The sequence below is a fragment of the Aplysia californica genome, unplaced genomic scaffold, assembly GCF_000002075.1.
Source record: "Aplysia californica isolate F4 #8 unplaced genomic scaffold, AplCal3.0 scaffold00241, whole genome shotgun sequence".
Lineage (NCBI taxonomy): Eukaryota > Metazoa > Mollusca > Gastropoda > Aplysiida > Aplysiidae > Aplysia > Aplysia californica.
The window spans coordinates 927053-942928 of NW_004797511.1; the positions used below are offsets into that span (position 1 = coordinate 927053).

Here is a 15876-nt window from a genome sequence, read left to right on the forward strand (position 1 = left end):
TTTGTCTGCACACATTCTTTTACATTCATAGAATATCTATAATAATATATTCCACTGCAGATCGTTATGTCTGCAAGGGTCTTGTTTCTATTTGATGAAAGCTTTTTCCATGTTTTTTTACCTTTGGTGTAAAAATGTCACAATAACAACAGAATTAACTGTGAAAAAAATTTAAATAATATACTGAAGGAAGCATTTATGTTGAGTTTCTGGTATGAATGGAAAATAAGTATGTTGAAAAGTGAACTGAGAGTGGAAGAACGTCTCTATGACTCTATGGAGAGGTATCCCAAACCCAAACAGTATTTGTTGTAGATCTACTAATTATTTTCTGGTTTGCTTTGTGAAAAAGATCTAAATTTACATTCTACAAAGCTTTTTCTTTACATATTATTTTGGTGTATGAGACAGATATTATAGGCATGGAAATAAAAATATCAAAATGATAATTGTGCCCACTGTGTTCATTTTTGTACTCACTTTTTTGTTTTTGTTTTTAGTAAGAGTTTTACGGCACCTACAATACATTTAATACAATTAGGTCAGGTAAGTGTAGGTAACATAAACATGGTGCATAAGCCGACTCTTAGCTTTCTGAGCCAGTTGTTTTGGTGAAATTGGAGTGATTCAGATTGCTGTTTCTTTTCTCTGTCGCTGTAAAACACCAAATAATTTACACCATGAAAAAGTTCAGCTTTTCCTCTTTTCAATGGTGTAAGTTGTTTGTACAGTAGAACATGACTATAGCGACCCCCATTCCAACGGAACCTTACCGGAATCCCTTTTTTTTTCCTATGTAAACTCAATTACCTGTTCTCGGTTTAGCGGGGCAAGGAAAGGCCCGAACTCGCACATAGTAGGAGAGATCGAGTGAGCTATAGCTAGGGGTAAGGGGGTTGGGGGGCTGTAGGCGGGCTCCAAACAGGCAGACAGCAGTGCAGCGTTACGTGAGCCACTCCAAAAGTAATGTGCCGTAGCTTAGACGCTCAGTATGAGAGCGTATAGGTCATAGCCCTTGGCCAAGGCTAAAAAGTAAAAGAAGAGGAGAGCGTGTGTGTGTGTGTGTGATTCCTGATTCATTGAATTGCGATCGTTGATGCTCAAAGGCAAACGCACAGATCCACTTCACCAGTTCTACAGTAAGCCTACCGGTATGATAGACAGCACAAGCAACGGGACCGAGAAAAAAGTGGCTTCCAAAAAAGACAAAAGGAAATGCTTCTCACTCGAGTTCAAGGCCGAGATAATCAACAAAATTGACAAGAAAAGGAAGACTAATCTATAAGCACAAATTTTATTGATATGGAATGGAAGTGATCATATGGATTTTGAGAAATTTTCGAGTATTTTCCCTTAGCACTCCTATAGTGGGAACTCGCCTACAGCGGAATTTTTCTTCTGGAACCAAATGTCCCGCTATATTCTACTGTATGTTGGTGTATTTGGAGTTGGAGATCGCTGTGGAAAGCAAAGCCCCTCGCGGTCAGAATGCGAGGTTGGCCAGTTGAAAAACTAACACCCAGCATTCGATTGCTTCGTGGAAAGATTAATGATTAAATACTGTCTTTTCACTGGCAGAGTACTTTAAACAGAGTTTTCAGAGGCATATTTTTCGCCTTTCTAATTTCAATAGAAAGCCTTTAGAAATATTGTCAAAGTTTTCAAAGATCACTTTTTACACAACGTATGTAAAATATTGGAAAAAAATGGCACCAATAGAAAGATCAGTTTATCTTTCATTAGAATAGAGTCATGGTCTTGGAATTATTTTACATCGATCCTTCTGTGAAACTCCAAAAGTATATGACCTCCAACAAGGGGAGTAGTCGTACACTACAAGTACAGAGTCGTATCGCTCATTTCGGGTGCGGGTGCGACGCCATATCCAGTCTATGATTTGACAGCATACAAGTACAATGTATTTTGTAACAGTGATCAGAGATAACCCAACGAAGGTAAGCTCTAGATAAGATTTTATTGATCTCTACAAAGAGAAATTTGCTGCAGCATGGTCAATACATACACTTACATGCATCAACACACACAGGATCTAACGACTATTGTCTTGAAAGCACTTCTGTTTCTATCAAAACCATAGCAGCCTAGTCTATATCTATATCATTTGGTTGCTGCTTTGATTCAAGAAGATAACAACGATATTACACTTGGAAGAGACTTGGATAAATGAAACACCGAAAAGTTCATCACACAAGAACATCCATTAATCAAAAACATAACACAGAGATGTAGTGCTGTACGTACATAGATTTTTTACTGTCATTATTATCATCATCAATCCTAAACAAATTACAGTCCATCATAAATGGTCGTCTGAGGAAGATCACGAAAATCTACTTGCCGGACACCATCAGAAATGTAGTATTATTAAGGCAAATCAAGCAACAGCCTGTTGGCTGTGAGATTATGAAGAGAAGATGATGGATTGGACAAACACTCAGAAAGCCAACCCGCAATGTGACAATGCAAAGCCTAGTAAGATGGAACCTCCAGGGGAGGAGAAAGAGAAGAAGTCCGAAATTCACGTGGAAATGAGATCTAGCGGCAGATATCATGCATATGACACTGCAGCTGGAGAAGATAGTCCAGAACAGGGACGTGTGGAGAGCCCTTCTTTGTGGTCTATACCCAGTACCATGGTGAAAGAGGCGAATGAATGAATTATCATTAACAAACAGTACCACATATTGTTTTACTCAAAATAACTCCCATGACCATTCTTACTTACTCCGTCAACACTCCATCATGAATCATACAGAAACACACAATCATGTACAAAATCACAACAATGAAACCATGCTAGCCTGAACCAAAAGCCATTCTCAGTCCATTTTCTATCTTCTCGCGTTTTAGCTTTACTATTAAGTACAATCGACTACGAATGAGTTGATGTCGTCAAGCGAGTGAAAAATAGATCAACTCATCTGAAGTTCAGATTAACCTGTTGAGAACTGTTAAGAAGATGAGGTGCTGGGACCTCCTGAGAAAAAGATCAACTTAACCAAAGACCAACTCAAGTGAGCTCAACACGAGTGGAGTTGACTGTCATGTCCCAAGATTTTCTGTGTGGTACAGTCAGTTACCCACATGAACATTGGCAGGGAAGTTCAAACGTAAAACTGTCAAAAATCCTACTCTGAAATGACCTTCATTGAGTCTACAGGGACATCAACCTAAAAAGAAGATTGAAAAAACAAAACAATAACAGTAAAAAATTCTCCGGTTGTAACGCTTTGCACCTTCTCAGGGTGGATGGTCACTGTGATGCTCTACTCCCTACGGCTCAAGGCAAGTAGATCAGAGCAGGTGGTTGGAGGGCCCTGCTGGAAGCTCCCACTTCTTTGCATTCCCTCTGTTGTTTCTCTCCGTCTGTCTGTCTTACATTTTCCTGGCACTAAATGACCATTATTGTGCCAATGTGCTTCTCTTTAAAGCAGAGTTTGACATCACACCATCCTTAGACTCCTTTCATGTTTTCATGTCCAAATACAACTCATATAACTGCACTGTCCTTTCTCACGTGGCAAAATCGATCCCTGTAAAAAAAAAGATAAAGTAACGTCAGACAATTTTTCGTCCTAAACGAATGACACCAAAGGATGCCAATAAATTGCAAACTGAGTGAGGAGGAGGAAAGGGGGAGTGGATACATGAATGGACCTTCATATCCCAGCAAAAAGAGAGAAATGTAATAACAATTGTTGTCAAAGATTTACCAAAAAACCCCCAACAAATATTGTTTCACAAGCACTCACAGAATCAAGACGGGGTAACAAACAGCAAAATATTGATGGAACTAAAATACTTAACAACTTTCCTTTATCTTTGTGCAGAAATTTGGAATACAGGAGCCCATATGAACACTTAATTTCAGTCATAACTTTGATTGTTGGCAACATTATAAAACACATTACACAAAAAGTAACACATTCAGACAAAACCTTCCAATGGGGGAGGGGGGAGATGCTAGAACTCACTTTCCAGCAAAGTCTTGGACAGTGCGTACATAGGAGAGTGTGTGGGCTGGCCCTAATCTCGACAGGAATGACTTGACCTGTTCTGGGTGTTGTGATGCCACCTCTAGCCATAAATGTCTGTGAATAGAGTAAAAAAGAAACCTTAAAATCCTGCAAAAAGAACAAAAACTTGGATGCATTGGAAAAATGTATAAAGCATGTTGCAAATATTTTCATGAAAATTAAAATGCAAGACAAAAACAGCTCAAACCATTTACATTTGTACACAACTTAGACAAAAGTGACAAAGCACGCATAGTCTTCACAGATGACAAAAAATGAGCTTCATCTTCTATGAGATGTAAAAACAAGTAAAAGTACGCTAAACGCTGTAATGATGTAAAAATTGAATTTAAGAAGTGTTATCTTTCCATGGCACAAAATAATGAAGGTTTATGTTTTTATTAAAAATCTTAAGTCATACAAATGACAAAAGCATTTGTGCAAATGACACAAACAAAAGCAACAAAATGTGTACAACTCTTTGCTTGACAACATAAAAAACTGCCTTAGCACCACTATACCATACACTGAATGCACAACTGACGGAGAATATGCTCACCCATTAGGAGACAACAACTCTGGTGCCTGCTGAAGGATCTCAGAGACGAGATCAAACCCATCAGGACCACCGTGCAGGGCAACAGGGTCTTCAAATCTGAAGGACGACAAGACCAAGGTTAGGCTATATAATATATGTGAGGGATCGTGGTGAAATCAGGCACTTGTCAAAATAATAGAATCGAAGAAACCAGCATTTTTCTGTCGGTTACAAAACTTTTGTTTTAATTTAAAAATATTTTGGGCTTAACACCTTTTATGACAATTTAAAAACACAAGTCTGTGTTTATGTTATTGAAAAAGTTTGATTACCGGCACAAAAATATAGATTTCCAGTTTCCAAGGACTCTCAAACTATGGAAGTCACTGAACTTTGGAGGCCATTTTCTCACAAATTTTACCTCTGAAACCAGGCGACCTCCACCTTAAATTGCAAACATCTTGACTTCTATTAAAAAAAGAGGTTCACATTTTTTTCATTGAAAGTAAGACAAATAAACAAGCTTCAATTTAAGATGACACCAGGAACTCCACATGTCCAAAAATTGACGAGCACCTGATTCCACCACATCGTGACAAGTATGTGTGTGCGCATGTGAGAGCACATGTGTGTGTTATGGAGTTTAAGTAAGTAAAGGAAAAGCACATGAAAAAAACAACAAACAGAAACACACTTGTATTAAAAATTCTCCTCATTTACAGTCAAACCTGCCATCATGGCCACCTGTATAATATGACCACCTGTACAAACGGCCGCTTTCCATTTCCCCCCTTACGTTTTTCTATATAATTCAACTATATAAAACGGTCACCAGTCCAATGCGGCCGTGGCCACCTTATTTTATCAACCCATGGTCAAATTTATCTGCCTCAGGCAGCCAGGCGTGGTCACTCGCTACCTGACGCTTTGTCATAAATTTTGAATCATTCACCTGTCATTATTGTTAGTTCCTCCAATGAATGCTTACCCAAGTTAACCAATGGGTAGGTCCAACAATAAATTTTCAACTGCAGGTGAGGGAAGCCTGATCCGTCATAACCTATCAGCCCCACCAACAACTCAAGCACAAATCGTGTGTGAGGTGACTGGTCACCGTTTTGTTTACCTATTCTGTAACAAAGTTGACGTGAACTTGCGATAGAAGCGTCGCTCGTTCTCCGAGAGGTGGCGACATGGGTGTTTCTTCTACCATGGCACTCGGCCATCGTCGTCTTTCTTACATAATAGTTTGTTTATTTTGCTTTTGCATAAAATCAGCAACAAAAATAAAGCTAACCCCCCCAATTTTTTTAAAAAACCCAACAAAACAACAACACAAAAACCACTTCATACATCACTCACCCCCCTTTTTCAAAAGAAAACAAAAACCCTTTTGAATTACTCTTATGGAAGTCTAAAGCCTAAGATCAGCCCCAGTTTGGACCTCAGAAGAGAATGACTTGCTTTCATCATTTTGATCAGTCCTGCCTAAGATGGCCGCCTGTGTTATACGGCCATTTTTCTTCTTGACTGTATCTTCTGTCATAAAGTGAAAAGACGTACACTCAAATTTCTCAATACCTGCTTATTTCTGGTTCAAGTATATCCATCTCCTCAGTGCTGATGTATGGTGGGTTGCTAACCAGCATGTTGAAAGGACCTAAAGATCTCAACTTTGCCTGAGCTGAGAACCTCAGGGAGAATAGAAAGTCAAAGTCAAAGTGGCAACCAGTGGCTAAAACAGGAAAAAATGAAAACGAACAGAAAGAGAAAGAGACAACATTGTCAGGAGGGACAGAAACAAGTAGAGAGTGGGAGAGATCAGGTGTGTGAGAACACAGTGTGTATACAAGCACATGTGTGTAAGTGTATCTGTGAGAGGGAGAGTGTGTGTTTGTGAGAGTGTGTATTTGTGAGAGTGTGTGTGTGCGTGTGTGTGTGTGTGAGTGAGTGTGAGAGAGAGAGAGAGAGAGAGAGAGAGAGAGAGAGAGAGAGAGAGAGAGAGAGAGAGAGAGAGAGAGAGAGAGAGCGTCTGTGTAGAGTGTGTGTGTGTAGAGATGCGGCAGTGTCTTCATCCCCCCCCCCACCCCACCCCCCTCCCCACACCCGCATACACACACACACTCCAAAAACATGTTATCACTGACCTCATCAGCAAAGACAAAAGTCATAAAAGACCAAATCATGGAGAAAAGCAAACAGCAGAATGAAACCACCACCAGTGTAGACAACATCTAAAGTACAGAAGAACACGCTACAGGACATGAGGTTTTTAGTTTTAGCTTTAGTAAGAGTTTTACGGCACTTGCAACACAATAAAATCATATAAGTGCCAAAGATTAGAGGTGCTACAAGAGGGGTACAAACATGACAAAGGAGGAGAGATCAGGACAATAGACGTTTGACAGGAAAGAAAGAGCAAACCACATCAGAGCACTCGTCAACCACCCACGGACATAAGGGATGAATGTCTGATAAAAAAAAACAACTCACAATCTTTGTTCCTGACATCTCCTTCAACCACAGTTAGGCGATCTTTCACACCCACGGCCTCTGCATTATCGGTAGTCAGCTGACAAGCATCTGGCGAGACATCCAGAGCCACAGCGTCTAGCTGTAACAGAAGATATAGGAAATACAGTACAACTACATTACAACATAATTTTTCAGTATCAATAATCAAACCACAGAAAACATTAAAATTTAGTCACAATAAGAATAATTTTTCAAAGTGATTAACATTTCAATAAATACCATGAATTTAGAAAAAGAAGGGTAATGCTAAATGGGAGTAGAAAAATGATGATTTATCCTTGGAATCTATAACAACTGTGATGAAACACAGCATTACATCCGGGTTGACAATGCTCAATGAGACACAAGGTTAACAACTCATACTCTGGCAGCGGCTCGGCCACATTCCTTTACAACGACTTCGACATCAAATTACTTTTCGTCAATTCCCGAAAACAGGTCTTTTTTACCCGGATTTCATTCATTAGATGAAGAACTGTTGAAAAAGGTTTACTTGTTTAGATTTAATGACATATTTAGTGATGTGCGTGTTTCTTTTAGATTTCGTATCCAAAGTGGGCCCCGGCATAGTGGGTTTACCACCCTCGGAGATAAAGATGCAAAGTATCAAATCCATTTTGGTAAATATTCTAACTGTTACAGGTGTACCGTTAAAGACCAGTAAGATGTAGAAGGAACTGACTTGACTGTGAGCAGAAAGAAGTCAACAGGCCTAATAATAATATTTACAACAACAATAATAATAATAACGATGATAAAGATAACAATAATAAAGGTAGTAATAATTATTATAGTAATAATAATTATAAAAGCATTTATTTATAGCAATATTGATTTTGGTCTAAAGTCTATACGGATATGAGTCCAAGGGTAGCTGTATAAACATCACCACCAATTTCGGACTAAGAGAGAACTCCACTCACATCAGTGAACCGTTTGAGTATGTAGATGGTCAAAGCACCAGAGCCACTACCAATCTCCAGCAGCTTATGCTGATGTCCATGTCCTGAACTCATGACATCCTCTCGTAAAGTCTTTGCACACAAGTCTGCAAGTTCCTAGAAAAGAAAAATTTTGTCTAAAAAGAAACTTGAGACACAATGAATAGAGATATCAATACTGAATGATATTGTGTTCATTTTTCATTTACCACGACACATATCATTCGGTAACAACAGTGAGACCCGAGATTTATCAGGGAAATTTAAAAGTTTATTTTATGTGGCCAAGGATTTATTTTGATTGGCCACACAACAATAAAAACATGCATTTCCTCCCAAGCAGAGCTTAAGTTCTGACTAAAAGGATTACCAACACGTGTGAATTTTCTGAGACAAAAAATTTCATTCCATAAGATAAACCTCTAAGAAATATTACACCCAACAAATAATGTCAAAATATGCGAGTTCTAAAAACAAAGAGGGTAGCAAAGGTAAGATCAATGAAAGTGCAGTTGATGATGTAGGCTCATATCTCTATTTTTAAAAAGTGGAATGGAAAATTGTAGAGCTCTCAAATACACCTTTTCAGAGATGGGCATTAATTCAGATGTTCCACCTTTTAAATCACTTAAATTCTAAATAGACACCTATTTAAAAAATTAGTTGGTTCTCACTTTGGGCCAAAATTATGACAATGCTTGTACACTGAAGCAAATGAGGACCCATAAATTTTTAGCTGCGGTCATCAAACATGAAGTACTGATTTATATTGTTAGCTGCTGTCATCAAACATGAAGTACTGATTTATATTTTTAGCTGCTGTCATCAAACATGAAGTACTGATTTATATTTTTAGCTGCTGTCATCAAACATGAAGTACTGATTTTTTTACCCACTTAAAGGGGGACTTACTTCTGTCTCAGGCCTTGGGATCAGCACTGGTGGCCTCATCTTGAGGGTCAAATCATGAAAGTCCCACTCCTCTAGCACATATTGCAAGGGCATTCTGTAAAGACAAAACCGGTATTTTTCAAGCCTTGCATGCAAAACAATCAAATGCAAAACTATTGTAACTCAGGTTTTTTTCAAATTTTACACACAAAAAACTGATTTTTCACTACCGCCTCCATCAGAAATACCTGGAATTTCAATTTAAAGTACATGTTCACAAAACAATTGTACGACTCTGGTGTTTTTACAAAGCATGCGCCCCTTCCCAGTGCCCTGGAACCTGTAAATAAGTGATTTTTTCATGAAAATCGCAGACTAAGATACTTGTGCTACATGTTATATTTGGTTCCCACACAAGGGAAAGTTGAATAATTGTATACCACTGTCTTTCAGTGTGAATGATATAGGTTTTGCAGCGCTCGCAACTGCATAAGGTCATATGAGCGCCATATAGCCTACTCAGACCGGGTTGACCCACACAGGCAAGTTCAAGCAGCCACCTCCTAAATGATCTAAACTGAGTCAGTTCGAGTACAAAATAGTTACAATCAATAATAAAGAGATGAAGATCAGCAACATCAAAGGTAATCAAATAGACGCCTCTATATCCTGGCAAACTCTTTAATAAGTAACTTTATTCAACACTATCTTCACTGCATACTGCATGCTACTGCCACAGACAGTCACTTCAAGCTGAGTGCTTTCTTTACTGATCACAGGTTTTAATAACGAAATAAATTGAATGGGCATAATAAATATACATCTCTTGCAGGAACACAGATTGTCCAGAGTGAAGAAGGATTTGTTTTTGTCATGGATGTCAAACAAGTTGGATTAAGAATGTGAGAATCTGATTCAGCCAATACTGAACTGAGAAGTAATCAGAAAGTACAGTTAATTCACAGTGAAGATTTTTAAACATAAATCAGAGAGAAACTTAACACATCATAAAACAGGACTAGCCACTCAGCCCATCCCAAAACATATTTCCCCCTCTAATATCTGAAAATGTAAAATGGGATCACCCCTATCAACACTATAAGGTTATTTACAGGGCGGGACCTATATGAGTTTAATGTCCTTCTCAGAAAGGACAGAACCAAACAAGAAATTTGTGTAAAGTGTCTTTCCAAAAGACACAATGTCAGACCGAGCTGAGGCTCAAATCCCCGAACCCATGACCTCACAATCACAGGTCCCGTAGCCTCTGGTTTCCACCCACCTTTCTATTTCTTCCTGTCTCAAGTCTATGAGCTTGTCACTCAAAACTGCTAATGAGTGCTGTAACACCTCTGGTTGGCAAATGGTTTCCTAAGGGTTATTTCCATCAAAGGAAAGAAGCTCAATTGTGTCACAACGTGGTAGAATCAGGCGCTCGTCAGTTTTTGGGCATCTAGAGTTACTGGTATCATCTTAACTCACTTGAGCCTGAGCTATTTTTCACCCAACAACCAATGCAGCCTGACACTTTTCAGGTATATTGAAGCATTAACCACAAAAATACAGTGAAAGCTATCATGATTTTTTTAATATGCAACAAGAGAAAGATAGAAATGCTCTCAAAGAAAAAGAAAACTGCATCTAATTTACCCAAATAGTTTTTATGTTATCAATATTTTGAAATGGCAATGTCTGGGGTTGCGCAATTTTTTTTTTTTGGCGTCCAATTTATAATACAATCATCTATCACAATGCAGGGGTAATTTTCACAACTTAAGTCCGTTACAGCTCAAAAAAGTATAGCATATAACTTCATCAAATTTTTACGAAACGAAACAAGTGGGTCAACTGTTTGCTCACTGCTTCCAGTAGCGTGTAACAGAAAATCACAGGACATATCGATCAATAAAGCGCATCTCTTAAATACACATGATTAGGTCACCGGGCCAGCGGGGCGTCCCGTAAATACACAGGAATAGGCTCAAGTGAGTTAAAGATTGTTCATTTGACCATCTTTTGAAAAAAAAAAATACATGCCTATTTTAAAATTAGTGAGAAAACAGCCTCCAAAGCTTGGTGATTTCCAAAGCTTGAGAGTCCTTGGAAATTGAAAATTTACATTTGTTGTGCCTTTAATCAATGTTTTTCCGTAAAATTCACATAGAAATATGATCTAAACGGACATAAAAGGTGTTGAGCAAAAAAAAAAAAACATTAGAAAAAAATTGTTAAACTGGAGAAAAATGCTGATATCTTCAATTTCATTATTTTGACGAGTGCTGATTTCACCACAATGCCTCACAATTGGTTACTCATTGTTTCAGATGTTTATGAGAGATTTTTTTTCCTAGATTATAATGACACTGTCCAAGACGACCACCTGTCTAAGATGACACCTTTTCTCCTCGATAATGAGCAGTTGTCTTGGATAGGTTTGACTGTATGTCTTTGAGCTAAATTCTTAGAACATCTGTTAACTCACCGGGTAAGTCGCTTTTTACAGAGGTCATTGACTTTCGTCATCTGATGCTGGGTCAAGCATGCCTCCATGTCTGTGTTGTTTAGCTAAAAATTGAAAGCGGGATATTATGATACAGATTACCACAAAAACAAAATAAACCCTCTATTTCCTCAAAATAAATGCAAATTACAATGACACGGTTATTATAATTGAACACAACAATTATGAGAATATCCAAGACAAGAAACGAGGGAAAAATTAAAATTCTAAGAGAACCCATGACTTTGGAATGAGACCAAAAAGTGGGATCCAGGCATCAAGTACTGCACTGGAAACAATTTGTAAGACAATTCTGACAGCTCCAGGAAGAAAACAAGTCCAACCTGATAGGCAATATGGTAAAAAAAAAGTTACTGCAGCCTCGCACCTATCCAAGCAGCTCGTAAAGACTGTGAAGCAGGTTTCAGTTTTGATAAAGGATTTGTTGACAAACCTGTTAAATGGTCAAGACTTCCCAAACATTAGACTAGTCCAGTTAATATTTTTCGTCTTGAAACACATAAAAAACACTCGGAATACTTCAAGTTCAGTGCCATGAAGAACAAAAGCAAAGCTAGAGATAACAATTATGAAGGGTTGGATTTTGGATTTGAAAATCAGGAAGAATTTGGAAGAAAGAATAAGAGAATAATGAAAAGTTTGGAAAACCGGGTGTTCTTTAACATGCAATTCAATGGCCTACATAAAATGCAGGCCTATAGAGGTGAGTTCAGTAGCAGATTACAAGGCATTCAAGGAGCACACATAAGGTACTTAGTGGGGTCAATCTAAGAAAAATCATTTCTATTTTTAAATTCAATATTCTTTACTTCTTGAGCTAAATTACCAAGATTCATTTCTGAGGCTAAAACATCATGAATAAACACTCACTGTTTTCTGCCCAGTAACATGAGCAATAATGTATTCTGCACAAACATCTGGTTCAGGAACTGAGAGCAGGGAAAATCTTTTCTTCCAATCATTAAAGACAGTGACGATTCTCAAATCTTTGACAGAGTTCCCACTGTATTTCCGACGGAGCCAAGTTTGAATCTGGAAACAAAAATAGAACAATACAACCAGTTAGTACCCAGTTGTAGCTGTGTAACTGTACAAAATCTGATTTTCTGGGACACACACCAAAGGCCTTTAAGAACATCAAATGGAATGAAGTGCCCATTTCTATGAAGACTTAATACACGCAATGCCCATAGGAGGATCTGGTCGGTTCATTTCAGTTTCTGGCGGCTTCAGTGCACACTATATAAATAGACCCACCGCCCACACCAATCGCCCCACGCGCGGCCTTGAAAACAAATGCGATTATTATTGAAAGTCATCATAAGTTTCGTCGATTTTGCCGCTCCCATGGAGGACAATCTGGCTAGCCCCAATCCGACAAAACCGAACTGAATCAAACCGATGATGTCAATGCGCTCTGCTTATTAAATGAGAGCCAAGGTCTCCCACACAACAGTTTTCCTTTTGCGGTACAGCAGTTTGGTCAGTGGAGAATGTCCTTGAGTTCTTCAAGCACTTCCCTACAGTAAGAGAAGAGAACTGACCAGAATGCAAAGACCTCAGCATAGAACTCTTCAGCCCCAGCAACAAGGAGGAGAAGCTTGAAGAGGTTAATTTTAATTTTCAAGATGGACAATTTTGATTCTATTATTTTGATTTATCAATCATCAACTTATTGTTTAGTTTTAGTAAGGTTTTACAGCAATCGCAACTGCAGAAGGTCATATATGAGCACCAAGGGGCGGTAGTCAACAGAAAAGTCCAAACGGGGAATCAGGCTTACTCTGCTCACCTCTCTAGCAACGACGACTTTGGCTAAATGTTGTGAAGTGCAAGACATCCGAAGGGGCAGTGCTTGGGTCAGCGCCACTGACACACCTTGGCAGTATACTCGAGTAGTAGCAACCTTAGGCAGAGAATGTTGTGAGTGGCCAGAGGGAGCAGCCAATGCCGAGGCAGAGACGCTGATAGAGGAGAACAGTGAAGACGACGACATAGTCATCTTCACAGATGGATCAGTACAGCTGGTGTCAAATCTAGATGGGCTTTCAGCGCCGTTGAAAAGGGGTCATACAGAGAGAGCTGTCAGGTGCCACTTGTACAATACCATGTCCAGTATGTGCATGGAGAAGAAAGCCACCACAGAAGCCCTTAACTCATTAACTGGATTAAGATGACGGAGTATCAATCTGCCATCCTCATCACAAACTCGATGAGTACCCTCGAAAAAGTGGAGAAACACATGATGTATGCAGACTGGCGAGAGGCAATACAAAGCAGCAGACTCACAAGGATTGTATGGATCTTTAGCCCTGGTCATGCAGGAGTTCAAGGCAATGAACGAACATGCTGATAAGCTAGCCCAGCCAGTGTGAAATTGGCAGCAAATTAGATCCACCAACAGTCATGGCAGCATTGACAGCATGGTTCAATGACCACAGAGAGGATGAAGGCACCACTTCACACACAAAGAATAGACTAAGGGAAGCTGGTGTCTCTGGAGGGTAGGGGAGAGACAGCAACCTGCATGGAAAAACCAGAAGAAGCTGTTAGTCATGGCAGCATTGAAAGCATGGTTCAATGACCACAGAGAATGAAGGCACCACTTCACACACAAAGAATAGACTAAGGGAAGCTGGTGTCTCTAGAGGGTAGGGGAGAGACAGCAACCTGCGTGGAAAATCCAGAAGAAGCTGTTAACGAACATGATCAGCAGGCAGACCCTTTCATGGATCCTCGATAGGAGAGAGGAGCAGTTATGGCATTGTGCCGCCTGCAATGATGCCAATTCTCCAACCAAGTAAGTAAGTTACCTCTCTAGCCTCAACAGCACAAAGTCTGCTTCGACTATCAAGGCACCCCGGAAATTGCAATTCACATGTGTAGGTAGTCCTTCATTGCCGGAGATGACGATGAAATCCTGCAGCTCATCTGTGGATGCGCATGTGGCTGTGCCATCCGATCCTGGATGTACAATGTCTGTTGCAGTGGGGACACTGGAATGTCGTGGTTGGGGTGCTTGGATTATGTCTTCTCTCTCGCTTCTGAGAGTCAGCTTCTCCCTCTAGTTTGTACATGTTCCACTGTTTCTGCTGGCAAGACGGACGTTCCTGCGCCAGGCGTTCCTTTTGGTGGCAGTTCTTTCGAGATTTTTGGGGGTCATCTGTGCAAACTGGAGGTTTTCCTTTATTGTGTCTTTGAACCGCTTTTTTTGGCCCCCCGAGATTTCTTTTGCACTTGCGAATTCGCCGTACAGCAGTTGTTTGGACATTTGGTGGTCTTCCATGCGGATGGCAAGGCCGACCCATCTCAGTTGGGCTTTGACAAGCATGCTTACTATGCTTTGTGAGCTTGATCGGCTGAGGACCTCAAAGTTGGTGATGCAGTCTTGCCACCTGATGTGGTGTATACTGCAGAGAGCCCTTTGGACACTTTGGTGGAACTGCTCTAACTTGTTGATGTGTTTCCCGTAGAGTGTCCAGGTCTCCGAACCGTAGAGGAGGGAGGAGAGCACAACGGCTTCGTACACTTTGACTTTTGTTGACAGCCGGACATTGTGCTGTTTTAGTACTTTGTTTTTCAGTCTACCGAGAGCTTGCTGTTTCTTGAATCAATTTCCTGATCGATGGAGCCGTCTGCAGAGATGATACTTCCAAGGTATTTACAGTTCTTGGTGTTCTTCAGGCTGTTGCAATTCACAAGAGAGTGACAAACATACAAAAAAGTTCTAGATCTAGAGGGAAAATGACGATAGAAGTAAGGATGAGGAAAGAAAAGCAGCAATTCCCCCTTCGTTGTTCCGGCACAGAATGAGCATGACATGACATTGATAAATCAGCCCATTTACAACTTTTACACAGTGAAATTATATAGAAAAAAACGTAAGTTGGGGGGGGGGGGATGGAAAGTGGCCGTTTGTACAGGTGGCCTTCCTATAGAGGAGGCCGTCAAGGCACATTCGACTGTATTTTAAAAAAAATTGATACCTACGCTTCTGTAATAATAGTGCATGTTGTTGGAAAATAAAATAAGTTGGCTTTGGGACATGCAGCATGAGGTGACTGTATTTTCGAAAAACTCAGAGTCTTAGTGACAATCTGTCAAGTGTCAACCGTCTGTTTCGGTGTTTGCACAGAATAGGCCTAGAGAGGCAAGTTCATACAGTCATTACTGTGGATCTCTGATCTCAGAATCTGTGACCTTTTTTCATATTGAGTTTAATTCGTTAAAAATCGTTTGCAATCTGTATTTTGTTTGTTTTGGATCGATATTTTGTAAAATTTGCACGGCTATCAGCCGTGGGATGTCAAGGAGAATGGCTTAATACTATAAACTAAATTTCTGTGTAGCTTCATATCTTAATTTGGTTCTTAAAAATATTATATTTAAAAAAATTATTTCTTATTAAAAATG

The 15876-nt window shown here is 39.6% G+C and overlaps 1 protein-coding gene across 1 annotated transcript; it reads right to left on the reverse strand.

Annotated features, from left to right (window-relative positions):
• Positions 1–1958: 1958 nt before the first annotated feature.
• LOC101845932 (MTRF1L release factor glutamine methyltransferase) lies at positions 1959–15698 on the reverse strand. Its single transcript, XM_005100251.3, has 10 exons — positions 15454–15698; positions 12334–12495; positions 11425–11507; positions 8964–9057; positions 8034–8168; positions 7069–7189; positions 6157–6259; positions 4597–4692; positions 3996–4112; positions 1959–3554 (listed from the first exon to the last, which is right to left on the reverse strand). Exons 1-10 carry the CDS (start codon positions 15508–15510, stop codon positions 3512–3514), a joined length of 1011 nt encoding a protein of 336 aa, XP_005100308.1. The 5' UTR covers positions 15511–15698; the 3' UTR covers positions 1959–3511.
• Positions 15699–15876: the final 178 nt, after the last annotated feature.